The following is a 24,683-nucleotide window of genomic DNA, read 5'->3' on the forward strand; positions in this document are numbered from 1 at the left end:
TTTACAAAGAAGTTCCAGAAGCTGCTCTTAGACTGTCGTGAAAAACTCATTGGGCTGCGACGACTTCTCTCTTTATCCGAAGGAGCAGAAGAACAAACTCCAAAACCCTTTCTTTCAATCTTTGTTGAAGCGGAATCCAAAATATACATTTGGGAGGCTAGGCTTCTATAGGGTCTACGAGTGACTTGAGCTCGCAGAGGGTTAAGATATGAATGAAGTTCATTCTTTGAAAAGTGTCTTCAAACTACTATTGCAACACTTCTTGTGCAGGACGTGCTAGTGAGGTTTCTGTGACATCGCAGTTACATTGTTCTCCCAGCAGGGGAGGCAGAAACTACACTTTTAATCCATCATAGTGTGAAGACATGAACGATGTTGATATCGTGTCGTAAACAAGTTTAAAGGTCAAGTTCATGGGATGGACATGAAGTAAACATTGAAGCAACTTATTTAAAAGTAGGTTTGAGCAGATAAAGCATGAAAAACAGTTAAAAAAGTACCATCAGAGAAAGAATAGAAAACAAGATCAATAATCAAAATCTTATTGATTTTGGAGAAAGAAATACAAAATAACATTCATCTTAAAATTCTTTATTCATAAACTTGATGCAAGTTTACAAATTACTGTACATGGTCAACATTTTTCTTTGAATGGAAATGAGAAAGAAAAACCCCAGAGTCGCTGGAGCCGAAGACGAGAGTCGAGAACGATCGAGTCCAGTGAGTCTGCTCGTGACCTGGGGACAGTTTTGGCTTTTGAAGGGGGTTCGGGGTCACTTAGGGTCACGAATGAAAGATCTTTAGTTATGAACCTCCTGCCCGGCAATTGATCTGATAAAGTCTGTCACGAAAAAGGAAGACACGCCTGCAGAGGTCGCTGCTGAGCAGGGTTCTCTGAATAGTTTCTAATCCGATCAAAAGTCATTTTCCCTTAAAACAAGTCATGAAGTGCAAACATCTGCTCTCAACAGCGCCCCCTCGAGTCTGAATTGATACCTGAGATGCTGTTCAAACAAATGATACAGAAACAGTTAGTCTCTGTGAGAAGATGTCCTGACGGTTGTGAGATACTCAGGGCGGATCAAACTGGTTGATGGAGCAAAAACCAGCAAATCAAAGTGATCCAGGATCGACTTAATGAATCTCTCGGCAGGTGAACCTTTGATGGACAGATGGAAAGAGTCGTTTCTTTAACTAACAGAGTCACTGATGAAAGACAAGACGCTTCAGTCTCTACGGCTGCAGATGATTCATGACATGAAGTGACACCAGATGAAGCTCAGTCCAGGTCTTCAGCTCAAACACCTTCACATGGGGCCTCGTTTCATGGATCAGAACATTCAGGGTTTGGACTCCTCACAGGAAATCTCACGTTTGAGCCTCAGTTCAAACGATCCACTCAGAGACGCATGAAAAGTGAACTTGACTTGTGGAACTAAAGTCGTCTCAGACCAGAACCTGCAGTGATCCTCGACGTGATCGACTGTAACGTAACGAAAAGATCTTCTTTAACGTCTTCACCAAGACTTCTCTCTGGCAAAGACTTTGAGTCGAACCTTAGAAACATTCCGGCGCAGAAGGTTCTGATGAGCCACGGAGTCTAAGAAAGTCTTGATGTTTGTGTAACAGTGTGAGCCCAACAAAGTTCAGTAAAATCAACCTCTGAGAACACACTCTGGCTGAGGAATCCAAGAGACAGGAATAAGGCAAATAAAAGGGATAATAATAAGTTTCCTTCCACAGATGGTGAGACGAGCATCATTCGCCTCAAACGACTGCAGCCCTTGAACGTGTGAAGATCCTCTGGAGACGTCAAAGCTTCCAAACAATAACAACTTAAAGCGTTTCTTCGCTCAAGAAACTTCCAAACTACTAAAATTGGCTCATTTATTTACTGGATGTTGAAATGATAATAAAAAAACATTTGTCAAATCTTAGATCTAAAACATTATTTGCATTTGAGTACCAGCTAAAAAAAGCAGAAACAACAAGAGGTGCGACGAGGGTCTCGTGAGGAGCGTCAGAGACGAGATCCCCTTAAATAAGTGACAGTAAATACACGGCGCCAAAGCAGCTTAAGATCCAGACCTTCCTCACGTTTGGACTCGATGAGCATGTTGGAGGAGAGACTCTCACTGCTCACCACAGTCTGTCCGGAGCAGGGAGGGTCTCCACAGATGGTAGTCCAGCCCGGTCAGGAGGGAGAAGAAGACGCTCACAGACATGTTCCAGTGCATAGAAGAGGCTCTAGCCGTCCTCCTTCGGGGGCGTGTACCAGCCTGGAAGATGGAGAACAGGTTCCACAAAGGCCTCAGAGAAAGAGCTTTGCTGTCACTCACCATTTTTTTCATGAATTTGAACAAGAGATTTGTACGACTGCTGTGCTCTGGCGAGATTGTACTGGTTCTGGAGGAAAGAAACACAAACGTTTAGAATGAAAACATCACACATCATGTTGTCCTGATGTTTCGGGTCAAAGTTCTCCTTATTTTTGGGACCGACTGGAGTTCATTAAAGTGATGCTGGTCGACACACCTGATGTGATGGTTCGTTCCAGAAATAAACTCAAGGCTCGTCAACATCAACCTGACGCTCCATCATAACTAACATCCACTCACTGACCAGATGAACGAATGTTCTGAAGCGAGACGCGACTCATAAATCATCCATTAGACCCAGAGGTCAAGTGTCAACACAAACGGCTCCAGACACACACGTCACAAACAGGAAATGCTACATAGATAATAATAATAATAATGTCTATTTATATAGATCCTTCAGTTACGAACCTTATTGGCTCCAAACTGAACTCTGGCTTTTCCTTTGACCAGAGTGGCATTGATCTGCATGATGACAGACTCTATGGAGTAGGCACTGCTCCAGCCCTGAGAGCACAGAAGATGGTTTCGTCCTGGAAGAACCGAGTGAAGGATGATGGTTTTCACGCACCTGCTTGGTGAGAAGTTCCATGCACAGAGCTCCTCCTCCGAGAACATACCTGGATAGAAACCACTGTTAGGTTGGTGGAGACTTCGGTCACATTCAAGAGTTTTCAATAAAGAAAAAGTCAAAGATAAAGATTCACGTGTAAGTGAAACAATTACTATGTAATGAGTGTCAAGAGGTCACAGTGTCAAGAGGTCACAGTGTCAAGAGGTCACAGTGTCATGAGGTCACAGTGTCATGAGGTCACAGTGTCATGATCTACAGACTCAACCAACATAGGTTCGCTGTGAACTAAAACAACAGTATCTGACCAGAGGAACATGTTAAGTAACGCGTTACGGTAACTTCACTAGTTTTATAATGTTTCTCATTTTTCTTTAAAGGCCGTTTTAAATACAATGTTGTTCAACTTTATTTCATACATTTGTGTGATTAACAGGAAATTTAAGGGACTTGTGAAGAAATAAAATGATCACCTGAGACGTGTATCGATTAGAAAGTTATGATCCGTGAACTCATTTATTTGATTTAAATTGTTTTTGTTTATTTCATGTTTTGTTCTAATCTTTTGTCTTAATTCATTCTTCACAGAATCAAACTTTGGCCCAAACTCTTCGAAATTTGCCTTTCGTCCTCCATCTTACAAAAGTTACTGTCACTAGTAACTAGTAACTAGTTACTTTGAAAGTAACCAGGCAAAGAAGTAACTCGTAATAGTTCAACTAAAATACTATTTTAAGTAACTTACCCAACACTTTATCAAACAATGGGCATAAAGTCGGGTTAAGGGTCAGGGGTCGCAACAAGTAGCAACAGCAGTAAATTGTGTTTGTCGTCACGAGTCACGAGTGAAGTTTGAAAAAATACTTTTATCGTTCTTGTCAGTTTATACATTTTATACTCATCAATTGAAACGACATAAATGATAAAAATACGTCGGGAAAGGTCTGCTCTAGCTTAGCGACAGATTAGCTTAGCGCAATAAAATCATTAAAGGTCACAAGGTCACACACTTACCCTCCGGACAGCACGGGTGACACGACCCGTACAAAGGGGGGGTCGAATGGAAAATTATCCTGTAAAGAACAAGATAAAATGATTCTCTTCCAAGCCACGACTCATGAAGGTTTCTTCTCTTAAGAGTCACCTTATAAGAGAAATTGAGAAGAATGTAATCCATTCCTTCCTTTTCTTTCAGGACCTGCAGGTCGCTGTGTAACGGACTGTCTGGATCGACCCTGCAGCACCAACACATCACAACACATCACAACACATCACAACACATGAGACTCCAGAGCTTTAAGCATCGATAAGTGTCAGAACTTACGTCCTTAACTTGACATGCCAATCATACAGGCTGTCGTTGACTAGATCCACTGAATAAATACCTGCAGAGAAATGATAGATCAGACACACTTGTTTCAACAGAGGTTGGGATGGTTGAGGCTGGACTCACCCGTCTTGTAGCTCTGTGATCTGTAGATCTCCCTGAGTTCCTTCATGAGGCGGTCGGACGCTTGCACTGATCCAGAGACGGCTCCCTGGACATGGATGACATTAACATAAATACATAATCATTTCTTTTAGACAAGTCACCAGAGTTGCTCGAAATTAAGTAGTAGTTGTAGTTAAATACAACAATTTACAACAATTCATCTGTTGTCCGACTTTATTACGTCATGAACCTGATGTTATCGTCGATCACATGTTTCCACATCAGGTTTCACACCAGAGCGACGGTAAGGTAAGGTAAAACTTTATTGATCCCTCAGTGTTAATACATTAGTTTTAGAGACATTACTGACCTTCATGTACAGCACGGTGTTAAACTCATTCATTGTATTTAAGTCGCTTTCATGTTCATTTTTAAGTAACTCTTAAGTTGGTCTTCATCAACACTGAGCATTGACATCGTTTTGTGCCGTTTAAGTAAAAGTTCACCCAAAATTCAAACTTTACTCATTTTCTACTCAACCAATGTTGATTATTTTCAGAGTGATCCGTTCTTTTTAACAAAAGTGTTTGTTCATTTTAATGTAGCGACTCGTCGTCTTCGTCTTTAGGTTAGCTTAGGTAGAACTTTATTGATCTACTTCGGGAAATTGTTTTTTTCCCCTATTAGACACAGCAATAACCTGGTACCCTGGTCTGGTCTCCTGGATTACATAAACAACAATGATTCAATATAGGAGTCTAATAAGTGACTTTGTGGACTGGAGTGAGAGGAACCTCTTGAACACCTCAAAGACCAAGGAGCTGGTCTTGGACTTCAGGAGGTCCAGGACAAACGTAGTCCATCAGAGGCGACGAGGTGGAGATAGTTCTCAACTATAAGTACCTCATGTGTGTCTGGACAGTAAACAGACCTGCAACACAGACCATGTGTCTAAGAAAGTTCAGAGTAGAAGTACTTTCTGAGGAGGATCATTGAACATCTGCAGGAAGATCCTCTGCATGTTCTACCAGTGTGTGGTGGACAGTGTTCTATGCTGTGGTGTGTTGGGAATGTGTCCAGGAGGAGGTCAACAGGTCAACAGGTCAACAGGTCAACAGGTTGATCAGGAGCTCTAAGGTTGAAGCTGGACTCACTGGTGACATCACTGAACAAACTACTGTCATCATGATCATCATCCTCTCAACACTGTCATCAGTGAACAGAGAAGCAGATGCAGAATCAATGCTCCCATGATGCAACACGCATAGACTCAAGGACTCATTCATTCCTCGTGTTATTAAATTGTACAATTTCGGGGGGCAGAAGTGAAAGTATCTTGATGTTCTATGTTAGTCTTTGTCTTTGTTGTTTTTCTTTGATCTTGTTCTTTCTCTTTATTTCTCTTTGTTCTTGTTCTTTTTTATTTATTTTTTATGAAAAAATTGCTGTATTTGGTGTGGATAATTGGAAGAAAAAAAAAATTCCCGAATAAAGTTCTACCTATATATTATTCATAAAAATTAACCAAGAACAAGAACAAAGAGAAATAAAGGGAAAGAACAGGATGATACAATCTAAGTCTAAAGATAAAGATAAAGAACAAGATCAAAGAAAAATAACAAAGACAAAGATACAAAGACTAACATAGAATATCAAGATACTTTCACTCCTGACCCCGAACTCAGAATTGTACAATTTAATAACACGAGTAATGAATGAGTCCTTGAGTCTATTAGTGTTGCATCATGGGAGGAGCATTCGTGCTGCATCTGCTTCTCTGCTCACTGAAGACAGTGTTGAGAGGATGACTCAGCAACTGTCACCAGTGACTCCAAAAAGACACTTTTGCAACAACATCAACATGTCTTTTTGGGGGAAGATAAAGAAAACCGAGTTCCAGTCGCTACAATAGAATGAACAAACATTTATATCTATAACCCTAAAAAGAGCAGATTATTATAATAATCAACATTATTCGACATGAGAGTAGAACATGAGTGAAGTTTGAGTTTTTGATGAACTATTACCTTAACAAGGATACGTTTACATTAAAATGGATCTACTTTGATCGTACCATCAAACGAGCCACATACAAATACTAATGACACAGTGAGTACAGGATCAATACAATGGGGGAAGAAAATAAAATGTAATATTCATACATAATCATAATCTTATCTACTTGGATTCAATATTGACTTATAGTTCGGGTACGAAGACTTCTTCTCAAACGGACGCCAGACTGTGTGACTGACTGTCCACATGGTCATCAGCCTTACATTTCAAGACGAAAGAAACAAAGAGTTAAATGGTAGAAGATTGTATAGTTACCTGACAGGAACTTACATTCAAATGATCCTGTCTCTGGTTTTTGCGAATCTTCTCCAATATGGCCAGATTTTCTTTCTCAATACCATCGTCTTCCGATTTCTTTCCATCTACTGGCTCCTCTTCTTTCATGTCGTAATGGTCCAAGTCTTGGTCCAGGTCAATATCTTGCTATAAATGAGCAACAAAATGTTTAGTAAATAAACTTAAGTTATGGCGAACAAAGAGGACAATGTTTACTTCTCCCATCTCTTCCTCCTCCTCCTCCTCAGATGTCACCTCATCAGACGGACCATGCTGCAGTAACAACTCAATATTTAACAACTACGGATGAATCAAGTCAACAGCACTCAATCTTTCGTCAAGAGCTTACCTTCCGATCCTGGGTGATGGGTCCGGCAGGAAGAGGTTGGTCCAGCATCTCTACGTCGGGATGCTGAGGCAGGTTGTAGAGTCGACATAGATCACAGATGAGCCTCTTCAACTGTTGAAGAAGCTGCAAAGAACAGAGTTAACCTGGTTCTGTAAAGGCCTCCAGGATTCATGGCATCAAACTCACCAACGTACTGCCTTTCCTCACGTCCTCCAAGCGCTCCAACACTTCTGCCAGACTGGGATCATCAGAGTCAACAAACCATATTGGGGCGGTGGAGGGGTACGATTCCTGAAAGGAGATTTTACAACTTATTTGATTATTTTTATAACTGATCGTACATGTGACCACATTTCAAATGGAGAATCCATATAACATAACCAGGGTCTAAACTGGAGACACCTTTGCAGAACTATGCAACATGCCAGAGAGAGGACTCCCTGGTGGGGGTACAGCTGGACCGTTGAGTCGAGCCAGAGAACAGAATGAGATGTAAACAGAGTGATATTAAAATGTTCCCCCGGACAGATGGCGAGAGCATGCACCAGTTCCAAATACTTTTTAAATACTTCACACCAGACAGAACACTCCCACATTCCTCTGTGGTTATATATATGTATATTCATAATAAGAAATATATCATAAATGAGTTTACGTTTAGTCTTTTTAAAAACGGTCCAAAGTTAACCACAGATTGTAGGAAACTGTTGCAAAGAACGCTTTAGCATCAAGAATAACAGCAAAAATTCAATTTAATTTATTTTTAAGTGGAAGCTGCGTCCAATTCTGAATCTTAATGTTAATATGTTGACAGATGTTAACATGCACCTCATGAGAGATCAATAAAGTTTATCTAATCTTGGATGAATCATTGTCGGATGCATCATTGTCGGATGCATCATTGTCGGATGAATCATTGTCGGATGAATCATTGTCGGATGAATCATTGTCGGATGCATCATTGTCGGATGCATCATTGTCGGATGCATCATTGTCGGATGCATCATTGTCGGATGAATCATTGTCGGATGAATCATTGTCGGATGAATCATTGTCGGATGCATCATTGTCGGATGCATCATTGTCGGATGCATCATTGTCGGATGAATCATTGTCGGATGAATCATTGTCGGATGCATCATTGTCGGATGCATCATTGTCGGATGAATCATTGTCGGATGAATCATTGTCGGATGAATCATTGTCGGATGAATCATTGTCGGATGAATCATTGACGGATGCATCATTGTCGGATGAATCATTGTCGGATGAATCATTGTCGGATGAATCATTGTCGGATGAATCATTGTCGGATGAATCATTGACGGATGCATCATTGTCGGATGCATCATTGTCGGATGAATCATTGTCGGATGCATCATTGTCGGATGAATCATTGACGGATGCATCATTGTCGGATGCATCATTGTCGGATGAATCATTGTCGGATGAATCATTGTCGGATGAATCATTGTCGGATGAATCATTGTCGGATGAATCATTGACGGATGCATCATTGTCGGATGCATCATTGTCGGATGAATCATTGTCGGATGAATCATTGTCGGATGAATCATTGTCGGATGAATCATTGTCGGATGAATCATTGACGGATGCATCATTGTCGGATGCATCATTGTCGGATGAATCATTGTCGGATGAATCATTGTCGGATGAATCATTGTCGGATGAATCATTGTCAGATGAATCATTGTCGGATGAATCATTGTCGGATGCATCATTGTCGGATGCATCATTGTCGGATGAATCATTGTCGGATGAATCATTGTCGGATGAATCATTGTCGGATGAATCATTGTCGGATGAATCATTGTTGGATGCATCAGGGACAACAGCGAGGACCAGTACATGAGTCTGATCCATGACTTTGTGGACTGGAGTGAGAGGAACCTCTTGAACACCAAGGAGCTGGTCTTGGACTTCAGGAGGTCCAGGACAAACGGTGTCCATCAGAGGCGACGAGGTGGAGATAGTTCTCAACTATAAGTACCTCATGTGTGTCTGGACAGTAAACAGACCTGCAACACAGACCATGTGTCTATGAAAGTTCAGAGTAGAAGTACTTTCTGAGGAGGATCATTGAACATCTGCAGGAAGATCCTCTGCATGTTCTACCAGTGTGTGGTGGACAGTGTTCTATGCTGTGGTGTGTTGGGAATGTGTCCAAGAGGAGGTCAACAGGTCAACAGGTTGATCAGGAGCTCTGAGGTTGAAGCTGGACTCACTGGTGACATCACTGAACAAACTACTGTCATCATGATCATCATCCTCTCAACACTGTCATCAGTGAACACATGGAGCATCAATGTTCCTCCCATGATGCAACACTGTCATCAGTGAACACATGGAGCATCAATGTTCCTCCCATGATGCAACACTGTCATCAGCGAACACATGGAGCACCAATGCTCCTCCCATGATGCAACACTGTCATCAGTGAACACATGGAGCACCAATGCTCCTCCCATGATGCAACACCGTCATCAGTGAACACATGGAGCATCAATGTTCCTCCCATGATGCAACACCGTCATCAGTGAACACATGGAGCATCAATGTTCCTCCCATGATGCAACACTGTCATCAGCGAACACATGGAGCACCAATGCTCCTCCCATGATGCAACACTGTCATCAGTGAACACATGGAGCATCAATGTTCCTCCCATGATGCAACACTGTCATCAGCGAACACATGGAGCACCAATGCTCCTCCCATGATGCAACACTGTGATCGGTGAACACATGGAGCACCAATGCTCCTCCCATGATGCAACACTGTCATCAGTGAACACATGGAGCACCAATGCTCCTCCCATGATGCAACACTGTCATCAGTGAACACATGGAGCACCAATGCTCCTCCCATGATGCAACACTGTCATCAGTGAACACATGGAGCACCAATGCTCCTCCCATGATGCAACACCGTCATCGGTGAACACATGGAGCACCAATGCTCCTCCCATGATGCAACACCGTTATCGGTGAACACATGGAGCACCAATGCTCCTCCCATGATGCAACACTGTCATCAGTGAACACATGGAGCACCAATGCTCCTCCCATGATGCAACACTGTCATCAGTGAACACATGGAGCACCAATGCTCCTCCCATGATGCAACACTGTCATCATTGAACACATGGAGCATCAATGTTCCTCCCATGATGCAACACTGTCATCAGTGAACACATGGAGCACCAATGCTCCTCCCATGATGCAACACTGTCATCAGTGAACACACGGAGCATCAATGTTCCTCCCATGATGCAACACTGTCATCAGTGAACACATGGAGCACCAATGCTCCTCCCATGATGCAACACTGTCATCAGTGAACACATGGAGCACCAATGCTCCTCCCATGATGCAACACTGTCATCAGTGAACACATGGAGCACCAATGCTCCTCCCATGATGCAACACTGTCATCAGTGAACACATGGAGCACCAATGTTCCTCCCATGATGCAACACTGTCATCAGTGAACACATGGAGCACCAATGCTCCTCCCATGATGCAACCCTGTCATCAGTGAACACATGGAGCACCAATGCTCCTCCCATGATGCAACACTGTCATCAGTGAACACATGGAGCACCAATGCTCCTCCCATGATGCAACCCTGTCATCAGTGAACACATGGAGCACCAATGCTCCTCCCATGATGCAACACTGTCATCGGTGAACACATGGAGCACCAATGCTCTTCCCATGATGCAACACTGTCATCAGTGAACACATGGAGCACCAATGCTCCTCCCATGATGCAACACTGTCATCGGTGAACACATGGAGCCCCAATGCTCCTCCCATGATGCAACACCGTGGAGCACCAATGCTCCTCCCATGATGCAACACTGTCATCAGTGAACACATGGAGCACCAACGCTCCTCCCATGATGCAACACTCATAGACTCAGGGACTAATCCTTTCCTTGTGTTATTAGAATGTTTGAGTTTGGGGGCAGAAGCGAAAAGATGATTCTTTCTTAATCTTTTTATCCTTTTTCTTTTGTTATTTTTCTTTGTCTATATTCTTTATCTTTGGACTTAGATTGTGTCATCTTGCACTTTATTTTTATTGCACTTTGTTCTTGTTTCAAGAATCTATCGTCTGCAGAGGGATCAATAAAGTCTATCTATCTATGAAGGTTGATAGAAAAGGGATACAATGCAGAATATTACAAAAGGGCCTTTTATTGATCATTTTATATAATAAAGAATCAGTATTCAGGTGTTTTTCTTTGATCCATGTTCTTGATCTTGATCTTAAGACTAAGATTGTATCATCTTGTTCTTTCTCTTTATTTATCTTTGTTCTTGTTCTTATTTTGATTATTTTTTATGAAAAATTGCTGTATTTGTTGTGGATAATTAGGAAAAAAAAAATTTCCCGAAGGAGACCTGCTGAGGATCAATAAAGTTCTACCTAAACTAACCTAAGCTAACCTAAACTAGCCTAAACTAACCGATCTGCATCATCATCTGATTCATCTTCAATTCTTCAACACCTTTGCTAACTTATTAGTTCAAATTCTACTTTTCCAACATCGCTTGATTTTAACTCTCTAGTCGCAACCCTTGAGAAATATAACAAACTCTAAAGTCAAACTTCAATGTATTTTGACGAAAAAATCAATCAAGTTGTTGTTTACAACACCAAGTTACCAACACCAACACCAAGTTACCAACACCAACACCAAGTTACCAACACCAAGTTACCAACACCAACACCAAGTTACCAACACCAAGTTACCAACACCAACACCAAGTTACCAACACCAAGTTACCAACACCAAGTTACCAACACCAAGTTACCAACACCAACACCAAGTTACCAACACCAAGTTACCAACACCAAGTTACCAACACCAAGTTACCAACACCAACACCAAGTTACCAACACCAACACCAAGTTACCAACACCAAGTTACCAACACCAACACCAAGTTACCAACACCAAGTTACCAACACCAACACCAAGTTACCAACACCAAGTTACCAACACCAAGTTACCAACACCAAGTTACCAACACCAACACCAAGTTACCAACACCAACACCAAGTTACCAACACCAAGTTACCAACACCAAGTTACCAACACCAACACAAAGTTACCAACACCAACACAAAGTTACCAACACCAAGTTACCAACACCAACACCAAGTTACCAACACCAAGTAAAAGCAACACAAACTCAACCTTTAAAACGTTGTTTTGTTGTTTTAGAATCAACTTGCAATTTAAAAACTGGTTACCAAGCAGATCTAAAGGAAGGAACCAAACTCAGAAATCTAACAAATTCTTCAGTGAAGGTTCGACTGCAGGCGAAATAAAGTCAATCTTTTGAATGAATCATCGTTTATCTTCTTAAACATTAGAGTCAATAGAATTCTATCATCACAGAACATCCACAAAACTATTGGTCATGGTTTGAACATAAGATGCATTTAAAAGCGTTTGTGAAGAACTGACGCATTTTAACACCTAATGTTTCTCAACAGTACGAGAATACCCAGTATTTGGCGGTTATATATAATAAAAAGGTACATGAGGTTAGTTTTGAGAATCAAACGATCTTTCTATTCGCCGTAAAAGAGAAAACAGAAGAATATACAGAATATAAATAGATTGAATCCCTGTTGTTTAAACATTCATTATATAAACAAATAAAACAAAAATATAAAACGTGCAAATATGTAGTTTTGTATTTCCGTTGTAAGATAACTGTATATGTTTAGTTAAAGTGATAAAAGTAGCGACGATGATAAAAGATAGTTGTTTATAAAGTTAGCATTGATGCTAACATGATGCTAACATGATGCTAACACAGTTAAGCTCTTAACACGCTAGCGTAGCATCAACGTCCCCGAGTTAGAGCTTCTTATTCCCGGTATTATAAGTCATGAAGGGACATGTTATGGAGCAGAAGGTTTAGGATAATACTGAGGACTATTGAGTGCGCAGTTGCAGTGTAAACACGGGGCTAGTTGTGTTCCAGGGATCAGTCGGTGTTCGGCCTGGACTCACAGTAGTGATCCAGGATTTAGTCGGTGTTCGGCCCGGACTCACTGTAGTGATTCAGGAGGTAGTCGGTGTTCGGGCCGGACTCACAGCAGTGATCCAGGATGTAGTCGGTGTTCGGGCCGCACTCACCGTGATGTTGCAGTGGATGATCAGCAGCTTCTCTCCGGTGACGTTGAACTGGCAGCTGAGCTCGTCTGGTTTCCAGTTGATGATTCGGAATCGTTCGTGGTTTGGATCAAAGATTGATTCCAAAAACTTCAACTCGGCCTTCAGCCCCGAAACCGACATCTTGTCCTCATCGCCACACGGAGGCCGCGGAGGAAGTGAGTCTGAGACGCGCGTCAGAAGAACAACAACAAAGAACTGACGTCCTGAACTATTCTTTATTATTATTAAAACTTATTCTTTATTATAATTAAAACTTATTCTTTATTATAATTAAACCTTATTCTTTATTTCTAATGAAACCTTATTCTTTATTTCTAATTAAACCTTATTCTTTATTATTATTAAACCTTATTCTTTATTTCTAATTAAACCTTATTCTTTATTATTATTAAACATTATTCTTTATTATAATTAAACCTTATTCTTTATTATAATTAAACCTTATTCTTTATTTCTAATTAAACCTTATTCTTTATTATTATTAAACCTTATTCTTTATTTCTAATTAAACCTTATTCTTTATTATTATTAAACATTATTCTTTATTATTATTAAACATTTTTCTTTATTATAACTAAACCTTATTCTTCTTTATTTATTATTAAACCTTATTCTTTATTATTATTAAACATTATTCTTTATTTATAATTAAACCTTATTCTTTATTAAAATTAAACATTATTCTTCTTTATAACTAAACCTTATTCTTCTTTATTTATTATTAAACCTTATTCTTTTTTACTTTCTTTTCTAATTAAAAAATACATTTCTTTCATTATTACCGAGTATTACAGAATTATTGTGTTTGACTGTCGCGTGTTTATCAAAAGAGAAAAAACACTTTAAACCTAAAATAAAGTTACACATTGACGAATATCATACAATATAACATTTTACACCAAAACCTCTGAAAACAACTTGTTTATTGACATTTGTAAACAAAAGTACGTGAACACGCAGGTCAAGGAAGACTTTTTATTTGTATCATAACGAACTGTTTAAATTCAATTCGTTCAACGTAACCGGAATATTTGTGTTTAGTAAGTATTATTAGTATTATTATGACTATTTATCAGATTTAGAAAATAAGAAAAATACGTCGATTGAGGATCAAATGTTCTAATTTTTAATGCATGTGGTTTATATTAATCCAACATTTCAAAATCCATTTTTATAGTAACATTGACAGTTACATCGATTTTGAAGTTTTTTAAACCAGATTATAAATTAAATTAATACTCGAAACGTTCCAAAGAACATGTGTGTCGTCACAGTAGTAACAGTTTCAAAAAAACAATAACAAATACTTTTAGAGATTTCCTGAAACTAAATTACAATTTAAAATTATTATTTTCTTTCAAAGTTCTTAAATTAGTTTTCACTTCTCGGCCACCGTATAAACAGTCACGTGTGTAGATTACACAAAAATAAAGTCTGAAAATGTTCATTTTCTCCTGAAAACGATCCAATCACGCGTCGACAGGTGCATCGATCTGACACTAGGGGGCAGCAGAGCAGGACCTTTATCTCAAACCCGCCCCTTGTTGTGAAACAGACTAGTTTGGACCACTTGGACTCGCCAGGAGTGGAAGGAAGATCTTGCTTCTCATTCTCACTCGAACTTAAACTCAGCGCAGCAGCGAATCAAAGCTTGTGTTGGTAAGTTTTGATTCTTGTCATGAAATCAAATGAGCAACTTTTGAAAGATTAGATTCATGTTTTAAATCCAACTTTATTTTGACTATAATTGAAGATAATCCTCGTGTCCAGAATATAATCTTTTGCTGGACAGAAAACTGCTTCTGATTGTTTATTTGTCTCACAGGTCACTCAAGTATGAGAGTCCAGATCACTGTCCCGCTACTGTTGACCCAAATACTGGTCGTGTTTGGAGCCAGAATCCTGGTGTTCCCTCTGGACGGGAGCCACTGGATCAATATGAAGATCATCTTAGAACGACTGCATGAACGAGGTCACATGATCACCGTCATCAGACCCACTGACAGCTGGTACATCACAGAGAAGTCCTCTCTCTACACCTCAGTCAACCTTCCGAGTCCAGGTGGGTTCGAGGAGGTCCTGGAAAGCCTTCTGTCCGACAGGATGGAAGCGCTGATGGAGAGCGGATCGGAATCACTTTGGTCTCAGATGTGGAAGAATCTACAGCTGAGACAACGGATGACAAATCAAATGTCGGTGATTCACAGGAAAGCGAGTGAAGTCATCGATCAGATGCTTTCTAATGAGACTCTGATGCAGACTCTGGACGAAGCAAACTACGAGGTGGTCTTGACAGACCCTGGGATCGGAGGAGGAGCGATGCTGGCGCGACGCCTCCAGCTTCCACTGGTCTTTAATGTCCGATGGACGACTCAAGGCGAAGGACATTTTCTTATCGCACCCTCACCTCTGTCCTACATCCCCTTTACTGCCACTGAGTACACAGACAAGATGACCTTCAGTCAAAGGACCATAAACTTCCTGAAGTATTTCCTCGGCAGATACGTACTCTCAACGATCACAGAACCGTATTACAAACCCGTCGTGGAACGACACTTTGGTCCTGATGTGGATTATTCAACCTTTAATCTCGATGCTGATATCTGGCTCATGAGAAACGACTTCATCTTTGAGTTTCCTCGTCCAACGATGCCCAACATCGTCTACATCGGTGGGTTTCAGTGCAAGCCCTCCAAGCAGCTCCCAGCGCATCTAGAGGAGTTTGTCCAGAGTTCTGAAGATGATGGGATCGTCATCATGTCCCTGGGTACGTTAGTCAAGAAGCTTCCGCTACGTATCTCTGAAGAAATTGCTGCAGCTTTTGCTGAACTTCCTCAAAAGGTGATCTGGAAGTATGCGGGTCCAAGGCCAGAGAACCTGGGCAACAACACATTACTGGTGGACTGGCTTCCTCAGAACGACCTCCTTGGTCATCCAAGGATTAGAGCTTTTGTTGCCCACGGAGGGACCAACGGGGTCCAGGAAGCGATTTATCATGGCGTCCCAGTCGTTGGACTTCCTCTCGCCTTCGATCAGTCCGACAACCTCTCGAGGATCAAGGCCAAGGGAGGAGCCATCAACCTCCACATCGGCCATCTGGACCGACACACGTTCGGTGAAGCTCTGAGGGAAGTCATTCAGGAGCCATCCTACAGAGGGAACATGCAGAGGTTGTCCAAGCTGCAGAGAGACCAGCCCATGAAGCCACTGGACCAGGCCGTGTTCTGGATCGAATATGTGATCCGACACAAAGGAGCGTCTCATCTCAAGTCCGAGTCCTTTAAAATGTCCTGGACGGTTTACAACTGTGTCGACGTCCTCACGGCTCTTCTGGCAGTTTTTACCTTTGCTTTGTTTTCACTTTGTATATGTATGAGGTGTTTGTGGCGCGTTCTTGGGCAGAAGGTCAAGAATAAACATGAATGAAATACTTCTTGAACTGAAACCATCAAGAAAGTCAACATACATGAGAAATATTCTTGTATATGTAATGAAATACTACATTTGTTCTTATGATTGAGGTGTTATGAGATGGTTGATCAAAGGAAACATTTGGCTTTGATTCTTTAAAAAAGTGATGTTATTTGTGGGTCTTTAGGGTCCTTAGTGTGGCTCATCGTGGTCTGAGAGGCGCTCGACAAATACACTTACTTAACCAAATTGACCATGATATATATATGACATTATCATGATATATATATGATATTATCATGATATATATATGACATTATCATGATATATATATGATATTATCATGATATATATATGACATTATCATGATATATATATGACATTATCATGATATATATATGATATTATCATGATATATATATGATATTATCATGATATATATATGACATTATCATCATATATATATGATATTATCATGATATATATATGACATTATCATGATATATATATGATATTATCATGATATATATATGACATTATCATGATATATATATGATATTATCATGATATATATATATGATATTATCATGATATATATATGACATTATCATGATATATATATGATATTATCATGATATATATATGACATTATCATGATATATATATGATATTATCATGATATATATATGACATTATCATGATATATATATGATATTATCATGATATATATATGACATTATCATGATATATATGACATTTTCATGATATATATATGATATTATCATGATATATATATGACATTATCATGATATATATATGATATTATCATGATATATATATGATATTATCATGATATATATATGACATTATCATGATATATATATATGATATTATCATGATATATATATGATATTATCATGATATATATATGACATTATCATGAAATATATATGACATTATCATGATATATATATGATATTATCATGATATATATATGACATTATCATGATATATATATGATATTATCATGATATATATGTGACATTATCATGATATATATATATGATATTATCATGATATATATATGACATTATCATGATATATATATGATATTATCATGATATATATATGATATTATCATGATATATATATGATATTATCATGATATATATATGACATTATCATGATATATATATGATATTATCATGATATATATATGATATTATCATGATATATATATGACATTATCATGATATATATATGATATTATCATGATATATATATGATATTATCATGATATATATATGATATTATCATGATATATATATGACATTATCATGATATATATATGATATTATCATGATATATTTATATGACATTATCATGATATATATATGATATTATCATGATATATATGATATTATCATGATATATATATATGACATTATCATGATATATATAAGATATTATCATGATATATATATGACATTATCATGATATATATATGATATTATCATGATATATATATGATATTATCATGATATATATATATGACATCAAGCGCAAAGAGAGAGAAGATCGTTCCAAAGCTTAGGACATTATATATATGACATTATCATGATAATGTCATATATATATATGACATTATCATGATAATGTCATATATATATCATGATAATATCATATATTTATGATATTATCATGATAATGAAGACTGTATACGTCATGTTTACCAAACTACTGTACATTTATTTGGTTCCAAGCAGCACAGAAGACATTCATCCTAATACTGAAGACATTTTTGTGAAGATTGGGTCGTTAAGTCGGCTGTTGGTTCACTAAGAAGTAGGATTACTATAAGATTACTAGTTCACTTAAAGCCACAGGAGTATAAAGGCTTAACGTCTTGACAATCGTACGCTTCAACAGATCTGCACAGAAAATTAAAAATACTGCATTTTCAACAAGTCAATCTCAATCCTTTCAATGTTGGTGTTTGTTGTGATGAACCTTGAATAGATGTTTATAAACAGTATTTCATCTGAAATATTGATCATTTTACCTCAGTTTACTTGAATCCTGGGATAACTTGTTGCTGTGAGTCTTATTTTGAGGCGCATGTTTATTGATGAACTAATATTGATCATTGATTATTACATTTGACATAAATATCCAGATTATAGACACAAAAAATATCTTTATTTTATAAACACGCGAAAAAATGTGAAATAAAACAACAACAATAAAGATGGAATTTTCCGCATGTTCCGCACTTCACCCAAGATCTCGCGAGACTTGAGAATCTAAGGTGCTGCAGACACACACGCGCGCGCGCACACACACACACACACACACACACAGGTGTCCTGCAGCGTCACAACCCCCGCCTTCCTCCTCCTCTTCGTCACTTCCCTCCTCGTCTGAGGCTCTGGAGTCTGGAGTCCATCCGCAGCAGATCTTCTCCGGGTCCTCGCTCTCCTCGCTCTCCTCGACAGTCATGCTCCTCACGGTCCTCGCGGCTCTGATGCTTCATCTCGTCTCTTCTCAGAACGGTAAGAAGAAAAGCTTCTCAAACACAAAAACACAAATGACGCAAATGCGGCTTTTAAGAGGCGCGAGCGTTGGTTTTCATCCTCGTCTGTGCGCATGCGTCATAGATTCATCATGTGTCAGTCATTCATCAACAAATAAACAACAAATAAACAACAAATAAACAACAAAAAGACAACAAAGATCTTGAAGTTGTTGCTCGAGGAAAGATGGAGGTCCTGAGGCTGGAGTGGCTTCATGTCCCTCAAATGTCCTGTGAGAAGATGAAGATCCTGTGAGAAGATGAAGATCCTGTGAGAAGATGAAGGTCCTGTGAGAAGATGAAGGTCCTGTGAGAAGATAAAGGTCCTGTGAGAAGATAAAGGTCCTATGAGAAGATGAAGATTCTGTGAGAAGATGAAGATCCTGTGAGAAGATGAAGATCCTGTGAGATGATGAAGGTCCTGTGAGAAGATGAAGATCCTGTGAGAAGATGAAGATCCTGTGAGAAGATGAAGATCCTCTTCAGTCCTGCAGGAGCTTCAACATGAAACCCGTTTTTTACAGAGTTTCTATTTTTAGAGACATCTGCACCAGAGACTTGAACATCTTCCACCAGTTTGAGACTCAGTACTGGTCCTTGTAGGTCATCATGACTAAACCTGGTCCATCTCCAGAACCTCCTGGAGAGGATCTTCACTGGATTTGATGAAGACACAACACTTCATAGACTCACAACCTCCACTTAGAAAAGACGTCAATGCAGAGAAAAATAATCAGTTTTTTTTCTTTTTATTTCCACGTCATTGTGTTTTAAACAAACTTCAAATACTCGTCTAGTGTGTGTCATAGATGTGTGTGTGTTGAGTCTAGTGTGTGTCATAGATGTGTGTGTGTGTTGAGTCTAGTGTGTGTCATAGATGTGTGTGTGTGTTGAGTCTAGTGTGTGTCATAGATGTGTGTGTGTTGAGTCTAGTGTGTGTCATAGATGTGTGTGTGTTGAGTCTAGTGTGTGTCATAGATGTGTGTGTGTTGAGTCTAGTGTGTGTCATAGATGTGTGTGTGTTGAGTCTAGTGTGTGTCATAGATGTGTGTGTGTTGAGTCTAGTGTGTGTCATAGATGTGTGTGTATTGAGTCTAGTGTGTGTCATAGATGTGTGTGTGTTGAGTCTAGTGTGTGTCATAGATGTGTGTGTGTTGAGTCTAGTGTGTGTCATAGATGTGTGTGTGTTGAATCTAGTGTGTGTCATAGATGTGTCTGTGTTGAGTCTAGTGTGTGTCATAGATGTGTGTGTGTTGAGTCTAGTGTGTGTCATAGATGTGTGTGTGTTGAGTCTAGTGTGTGTCATAGATGTGTGTGTGTTGAGTCTAGTGTGTGTCATAGATGTGTGTGTGTTGAGTCTAGTGTGTGTCATAGATGTGTGTGTGTTGAGTCTAGTGTGTGTCATAGATGTGTGTGTGTTGAGTCTAGTGTGTGTCATAGATATGTGTGTGTTGAATCTAGTGTGTGTCATAGATGTGTCTGTGTTGAGTCTAGTGTGTGTCATAGATGTGTGTGTGTTGAGTCTAGTGTGTGTCATAGATGTGTGTGTGTGTTGAGTCTAGTGTGTGTCATAGATGTGTGTGTGTTGAGTCTAGTGTGTGTCATAGATGTGTGTGTGTTGAGTCTAGTGTGTGTCATAGATGTGTGTGTGTTGAGTCTAGTGTGTGTCATAGATGTGTGTGTGTGTTGAGTCTAGTGTGTGTCATAGATGTGTGTGTGTTGAGTCTAGTGTGTGTCATAGATGTGTGTGTGTTGAGTCTAGTGTGTGTCATAGATGTGTGTGTGTGTTGAGTCTAGTGTGTGTCATAGATGTGTGTGTGTTGAGTCTAGTGTGTGTCATAGATGTGTGTGTGTTGAGTCTAGTGTGTGTCATAGATGTGTGTGTGTTGAGTCTAGTGTGTGTCATAGATGTGTGTGTGTGTTGAGTCTAGTGTGTGTCATAGATGTGTGTGTGTTGAGTCTAGTGTGTGTCATAGATGTGTGTGTGTGTTGAGTCTAGTGTGTGTCATAGATGTGTGTGTGTGTGGAGTCTAGTGTGTGTCATAGATGTGTGTGTGTTGAGTCTAGTGTGTGTCATAGATGTGTGTGTGTTGAGTCTAGTGTGTGTCATAGATGTGTGTGTGTTGAGTCTAGTGTGTGTCATAGATGTGTGTGTGTTGAGTCTAGTGTGTGTCATAGATGTGTGTGTGTTGAGTCTAGTGTGTGTCATAGATGTGTGTGTGTTGAGTCTAGTGTGTGTCATAGATGTGTGTTTGTTGAGTAGTATGTGTCATAGATGTGTGTGTGTTGAGTCTAGTGTGTGTCATAGATGTGTGTGTGTTGAGTCTAGTGTGTGTCATAGATGTGTGTGTGTTGAGTCTAGTGTGTGTCATAGATGTGTGTGTGTGTTGAGTCTAGTGTGTGTCATAGATGTGTGTGTGTGTTGAGTCTAGTGTGTGTCATAGATGTGTGTGTGTGTTGAGTCTAGTGTGTGTCATAGATGTGTGTGTGTTGAGTCTAGTGTGTGTCATAGATGTGTGTGTGTTGAGTCTAGTGTGTGTCATAGATGTGTGTGTGTTGAGTCTAGTGTGTGTCATAGATGTGTGTGTGTTGAGTCTAGTGTGTGTCATAGATGTGTGTGTGTTGAGTCTAGTGTGTGTCATAGATGTGTGTGTGTTGAGTCTAGTGTGTGTCATAGATGTGTGTGTGTGTTGAGTCTAGTGTGTGTCATAGATGTGTGTGTGTTGAGTCTAGTGTGTGTCATAGATGTGTGTGTGTTGAGTCTAGTGTGTGTCATAGATGTGTGTGTGTTGAGTCTAGTGTGTGTCATAGATGTGTGTGTGTTGAGTCTAGTGTGTGTCATAGATGTGTGTGTGTGTAGTCTAGTGTGTGTCATAGATGTGTGTGTGTTGAGTCTAGTGTGTGTCATAGATGTGTGTGTGTTGAGTCTAGTGTGTGTCATAGATGTGTGTGTGTTGAGTCTAGTGTGTGTCATAGATGTGTGTGTGTGTTAAGTCTAGTGTGTGTCATAGATGTGTGTGTGTTGAGTCTAGTGTGTGTCATAGATGTGTGTGTGTTGAGTCTAGTGTGTGTCATAGATGTGTGTGTGTTGAGTCTAGTGTGTGTCATAGATGTGTGTGTGTTGAGTCTAGTGTGTGTCATAGATGTGTGTGTGTTGAGTCTAGTGTGTGTCATAGATGTGTGTGTGTGTTGAGTCTAGTGTGTGTCATAGATGTGTGTGTGTTGAGTCTAGTGTGTGTCATAGATGTGTGTGTGTTGAGTCTAATGTGTGTCATAGATGTGTGTGTGTTGAGTCTAGTGTGTGTCATAGATGTGTGTGTGTTGAGTCTAGTGTGTGTCATAGATGTGTGTGTGTTGAGTCTAGTGTGTGTCATAGATGTGTGTGTGTTGAGTCTAGTGTGTGTCATAGATGTGTGTGTGTTGAGTCTAGTGTGTGTCATAGATGTGTGTGTGTTGAGTCTAGTGTGTGTCATAGATGTGTGTGTGTTGAGTCTAGTGTGTGTCATAGATGTGTGTGTGTTGAGTCTAGTGTGTGTCATAGATGTGTGTGTGTGTTGAGTCTAGTGTGTGTCATAGATGTGTGTGTGTTGAGTCTAGTGTGTGTCATAGATGTGTGTGTGTTGAGTCTAGTGTGTGCCATAGACGTGTGTGTGTTGAGTCTAGTGTGTGTCATAGATGTGTGTGTGTGTTGAGTCTAGTGTGTGTCATAGATGTGTGTGTGTTGAGTCTAGTGTGTGTCATAGATGTGTGTGTGTTGAGTCTAGTGTGTGTCATAGATGTGTGTGTGTGTTGAGTCTAGTGTGTGTCATAGATGTGTGTGTGTTGAGTCTAGTGTGTGTCATAGATGTGTGTGTGTTGAGTCTAGTGTGTGTCATAGATGTGTGTGTGTGTTGAGTCTAGTGTGTGTCATAGATGTGTGTGTGTTGAGTCTAGTGTGTGTCATAGATGTGTGTGTGTTGAGTCTTGTGTGTGTCATAGATGTGTGTGTGTTGAGTCTAGTGTGTGTCATAGATGTATGTGTGTGTTGAGTCTAGTGTGTGTCATAGATGTGTGTGTGTTGAGTCTAGTGTGTGTCATAGATGTGTGTGTGTTGAGTCTAGTGTGTGTCATAGATTGTGTCGCTTCAGTCGTTGCAAATGTTAACATCTTTTGGACGAATGTGTGTCGAATGATTGGAGGAAACAACCTCTGATGTTTGACAGAAAGTGTTTCTGTGTGTGTTTCATTTATTGTGTTTTGTTTGTGTTTGTGATGAATGTGTAAAAGTGTCTCTGATGTCATTTATTGATTTTAATAATGTGGTTAATTCTGTATGACGTAAATCATAGTATAATTGAAATGTGTTTTCATTTCTAAAACAAGGAACAAAATACAATTTATTAATATTCATTATTCGCTGTCAAATATTTCTTCGTTGACATAATATTGTCTAAACTAGTAACACAAAGATCTGTCGCTGATCAACTACATATATATGATATATTGTGATCCTGTAGGAACGTGACTCTGGTGTAGAATTTAGTCTTTGTTTCAGGTTCTCTTGCTCCGAAGAAAATCTACCTTTTTAATCTTCTTTTAGTTTCCAGAGTCTGAACGTTAACAACTGAAGGAACATAACGTGAGCCTCAGTCAAGAGGTCGTTTAGTTGGTCTTTATTTAAATGCAGCATTTTCAGAACAAAAAGAAAATTCAAACTTTGTGGTTTTCTACTCTCATGTCGACGTAGTAGAGTGTTAGACAAACATGTTTGTTCATTTTAATGTAGCGTCAGGAGCTCAGTTGTCTTCGTCTTCATCTTCCTCCAAAAAGACTCTTGAAAACATCCGAGCGAGTTTCTTGAATTAATTCTCGTCATGATGAGGCTTCAATCCAAGGACGTTACAGACGAGCATTATGAAGGTTTTAAGATGTTTTTAAGTCTTTTTGGACGATGAAGACGACTGAGGTCCAGACTCTAGTGGATCCATGGACCTCCGAGCGTGAAGAAGTCTGGAAAACCTTGGTTCATGATCGCGGTTTGAAAACATGTTTTATACGTGAAACACTTACAATGTGATTTATTTAATGCTGACGACAGTTTTCTTCTGCGAGGCTCAAACTTCCTCATTTGATCTGAAGTCATTGGTTCGGAGAGAAGATCATCATGGAGAGAAGATCATCATCAGACTGGAGTTCAATGATGTCACAGGACTGAGTCGATTGATAAACAGTTCTTGAACCTAAAGAGATAAACGATAAACACGACGGCCAAGAACCGTTTCTTTTGAACGTTCATCTCGAAGCTTCTCTGGTCTCGAGGAACTAAATGAACGTCTTCGTTGTTCCTTCGATCTGCTCTGGTCTCAGCAGTGAGTAGATGTTGAATGAAGTGAAGATGAATCTCCTTCAAACACGTC

The 24,683-nt window shown here is 39.5% G+C and overlaps 2 protein-coding genes and 1 pseudogene across 4 annotated transcripts in view; 2 read left to right on the forward strand and 1 right to left on the reverse strand.

The window, feature by feature from the left end:
• Window positions 1–575: 575 nt before the first annotated feature.
• On the reverse strand, window positions 576–13,464 carry LOC148074556 (ubiquitin-conjugating enzyme E2 Q2-like). 2 transcript variants are annotated; one of them, XM_087797207.1, is made up of 13 exons: window positions 13,266–13,464; window positions 7,269–7,373; window positions 7,083–7,205; window positions 6,950–7,006; window positions 6,728–6,880; window positions 4,403–4,487; window positions 4,274–4,334; window positions 4,094–4,184; window positions 3,964–4,022; window positions 2,950–2,998; window positions 2,790–2,885; window positions 2,340–2,406; window positions 576–2,279 (listed from the first exon to the last, which is right to left on the reverse strand). In XM_087797207.1, the coding sequence occupies exons 1-13, from the start codon at window positions 13,422–13,424 to the stop codon at window positions 2,248–2,250; spliced, it is 1,137 nt and encodes a 378-aa protein (XP_087653333.1). In that variant the 5' UTR covers window positions 13,425–13,464; the 3' UTR covers window positions 576–2,247. The 2 variants fall into 2 exon arrangements, with proteins under 2 accessions (XP_087653333.1, XP_087653332.1); XM_087797206.1 differs by having other exon boundaries at window positions 6,713–6,880.
• A 1,415-nt stretch (window positions 13,465–14,879) lies between these two features.
• Window positions 14,880–16,730, forward strand: LOC148074557 (UDP-glucuronosyltransferase 2A2 pseudogene; annotated as a pseudogene). Its single transcript, XR_015712080.1, has 2 exons — window positions 14,880–14,963; window positions 15,130–16,730. The product of XR_015712080.1 is annotated as a UDP-glucuronosyltransferase 2A2 pseudogene (transcript).
• A 2,744-nt stretch (window positions 16,731–19,474) lies between these two features.
• The window catches only part of LOC148074558 (neuroplastin-like), a 29,216-nt gene continuing 24,007 nt past the window's right edge, over window positions 19,475–24,683 (forward strand). Inside the window, exon 1 of the mRNA XM_087798294.1 lies at window positions 19,475–19,539. Coding sequence (XP_087654420.1) covers window positions 19,475–19,539 — 65 coding nt within the window. The remainder of the gene's footprint in view (window positions 19,540–24,683) is intronic.

Source organism: Callionymus lyra, chromosome 8 (assembly GCF_982586985.1).
Source record: "Callionymus lyra chromosome 8, fCalLyr1.hap1.1, whole genome shotgun sequence".
Taxonomy (NCBI): Eukaryota; Metazoa; Chordata; class Actinopteri; order Syngnathiformes; family Callionymidae; genus Callionymus; species Callionymus lyra.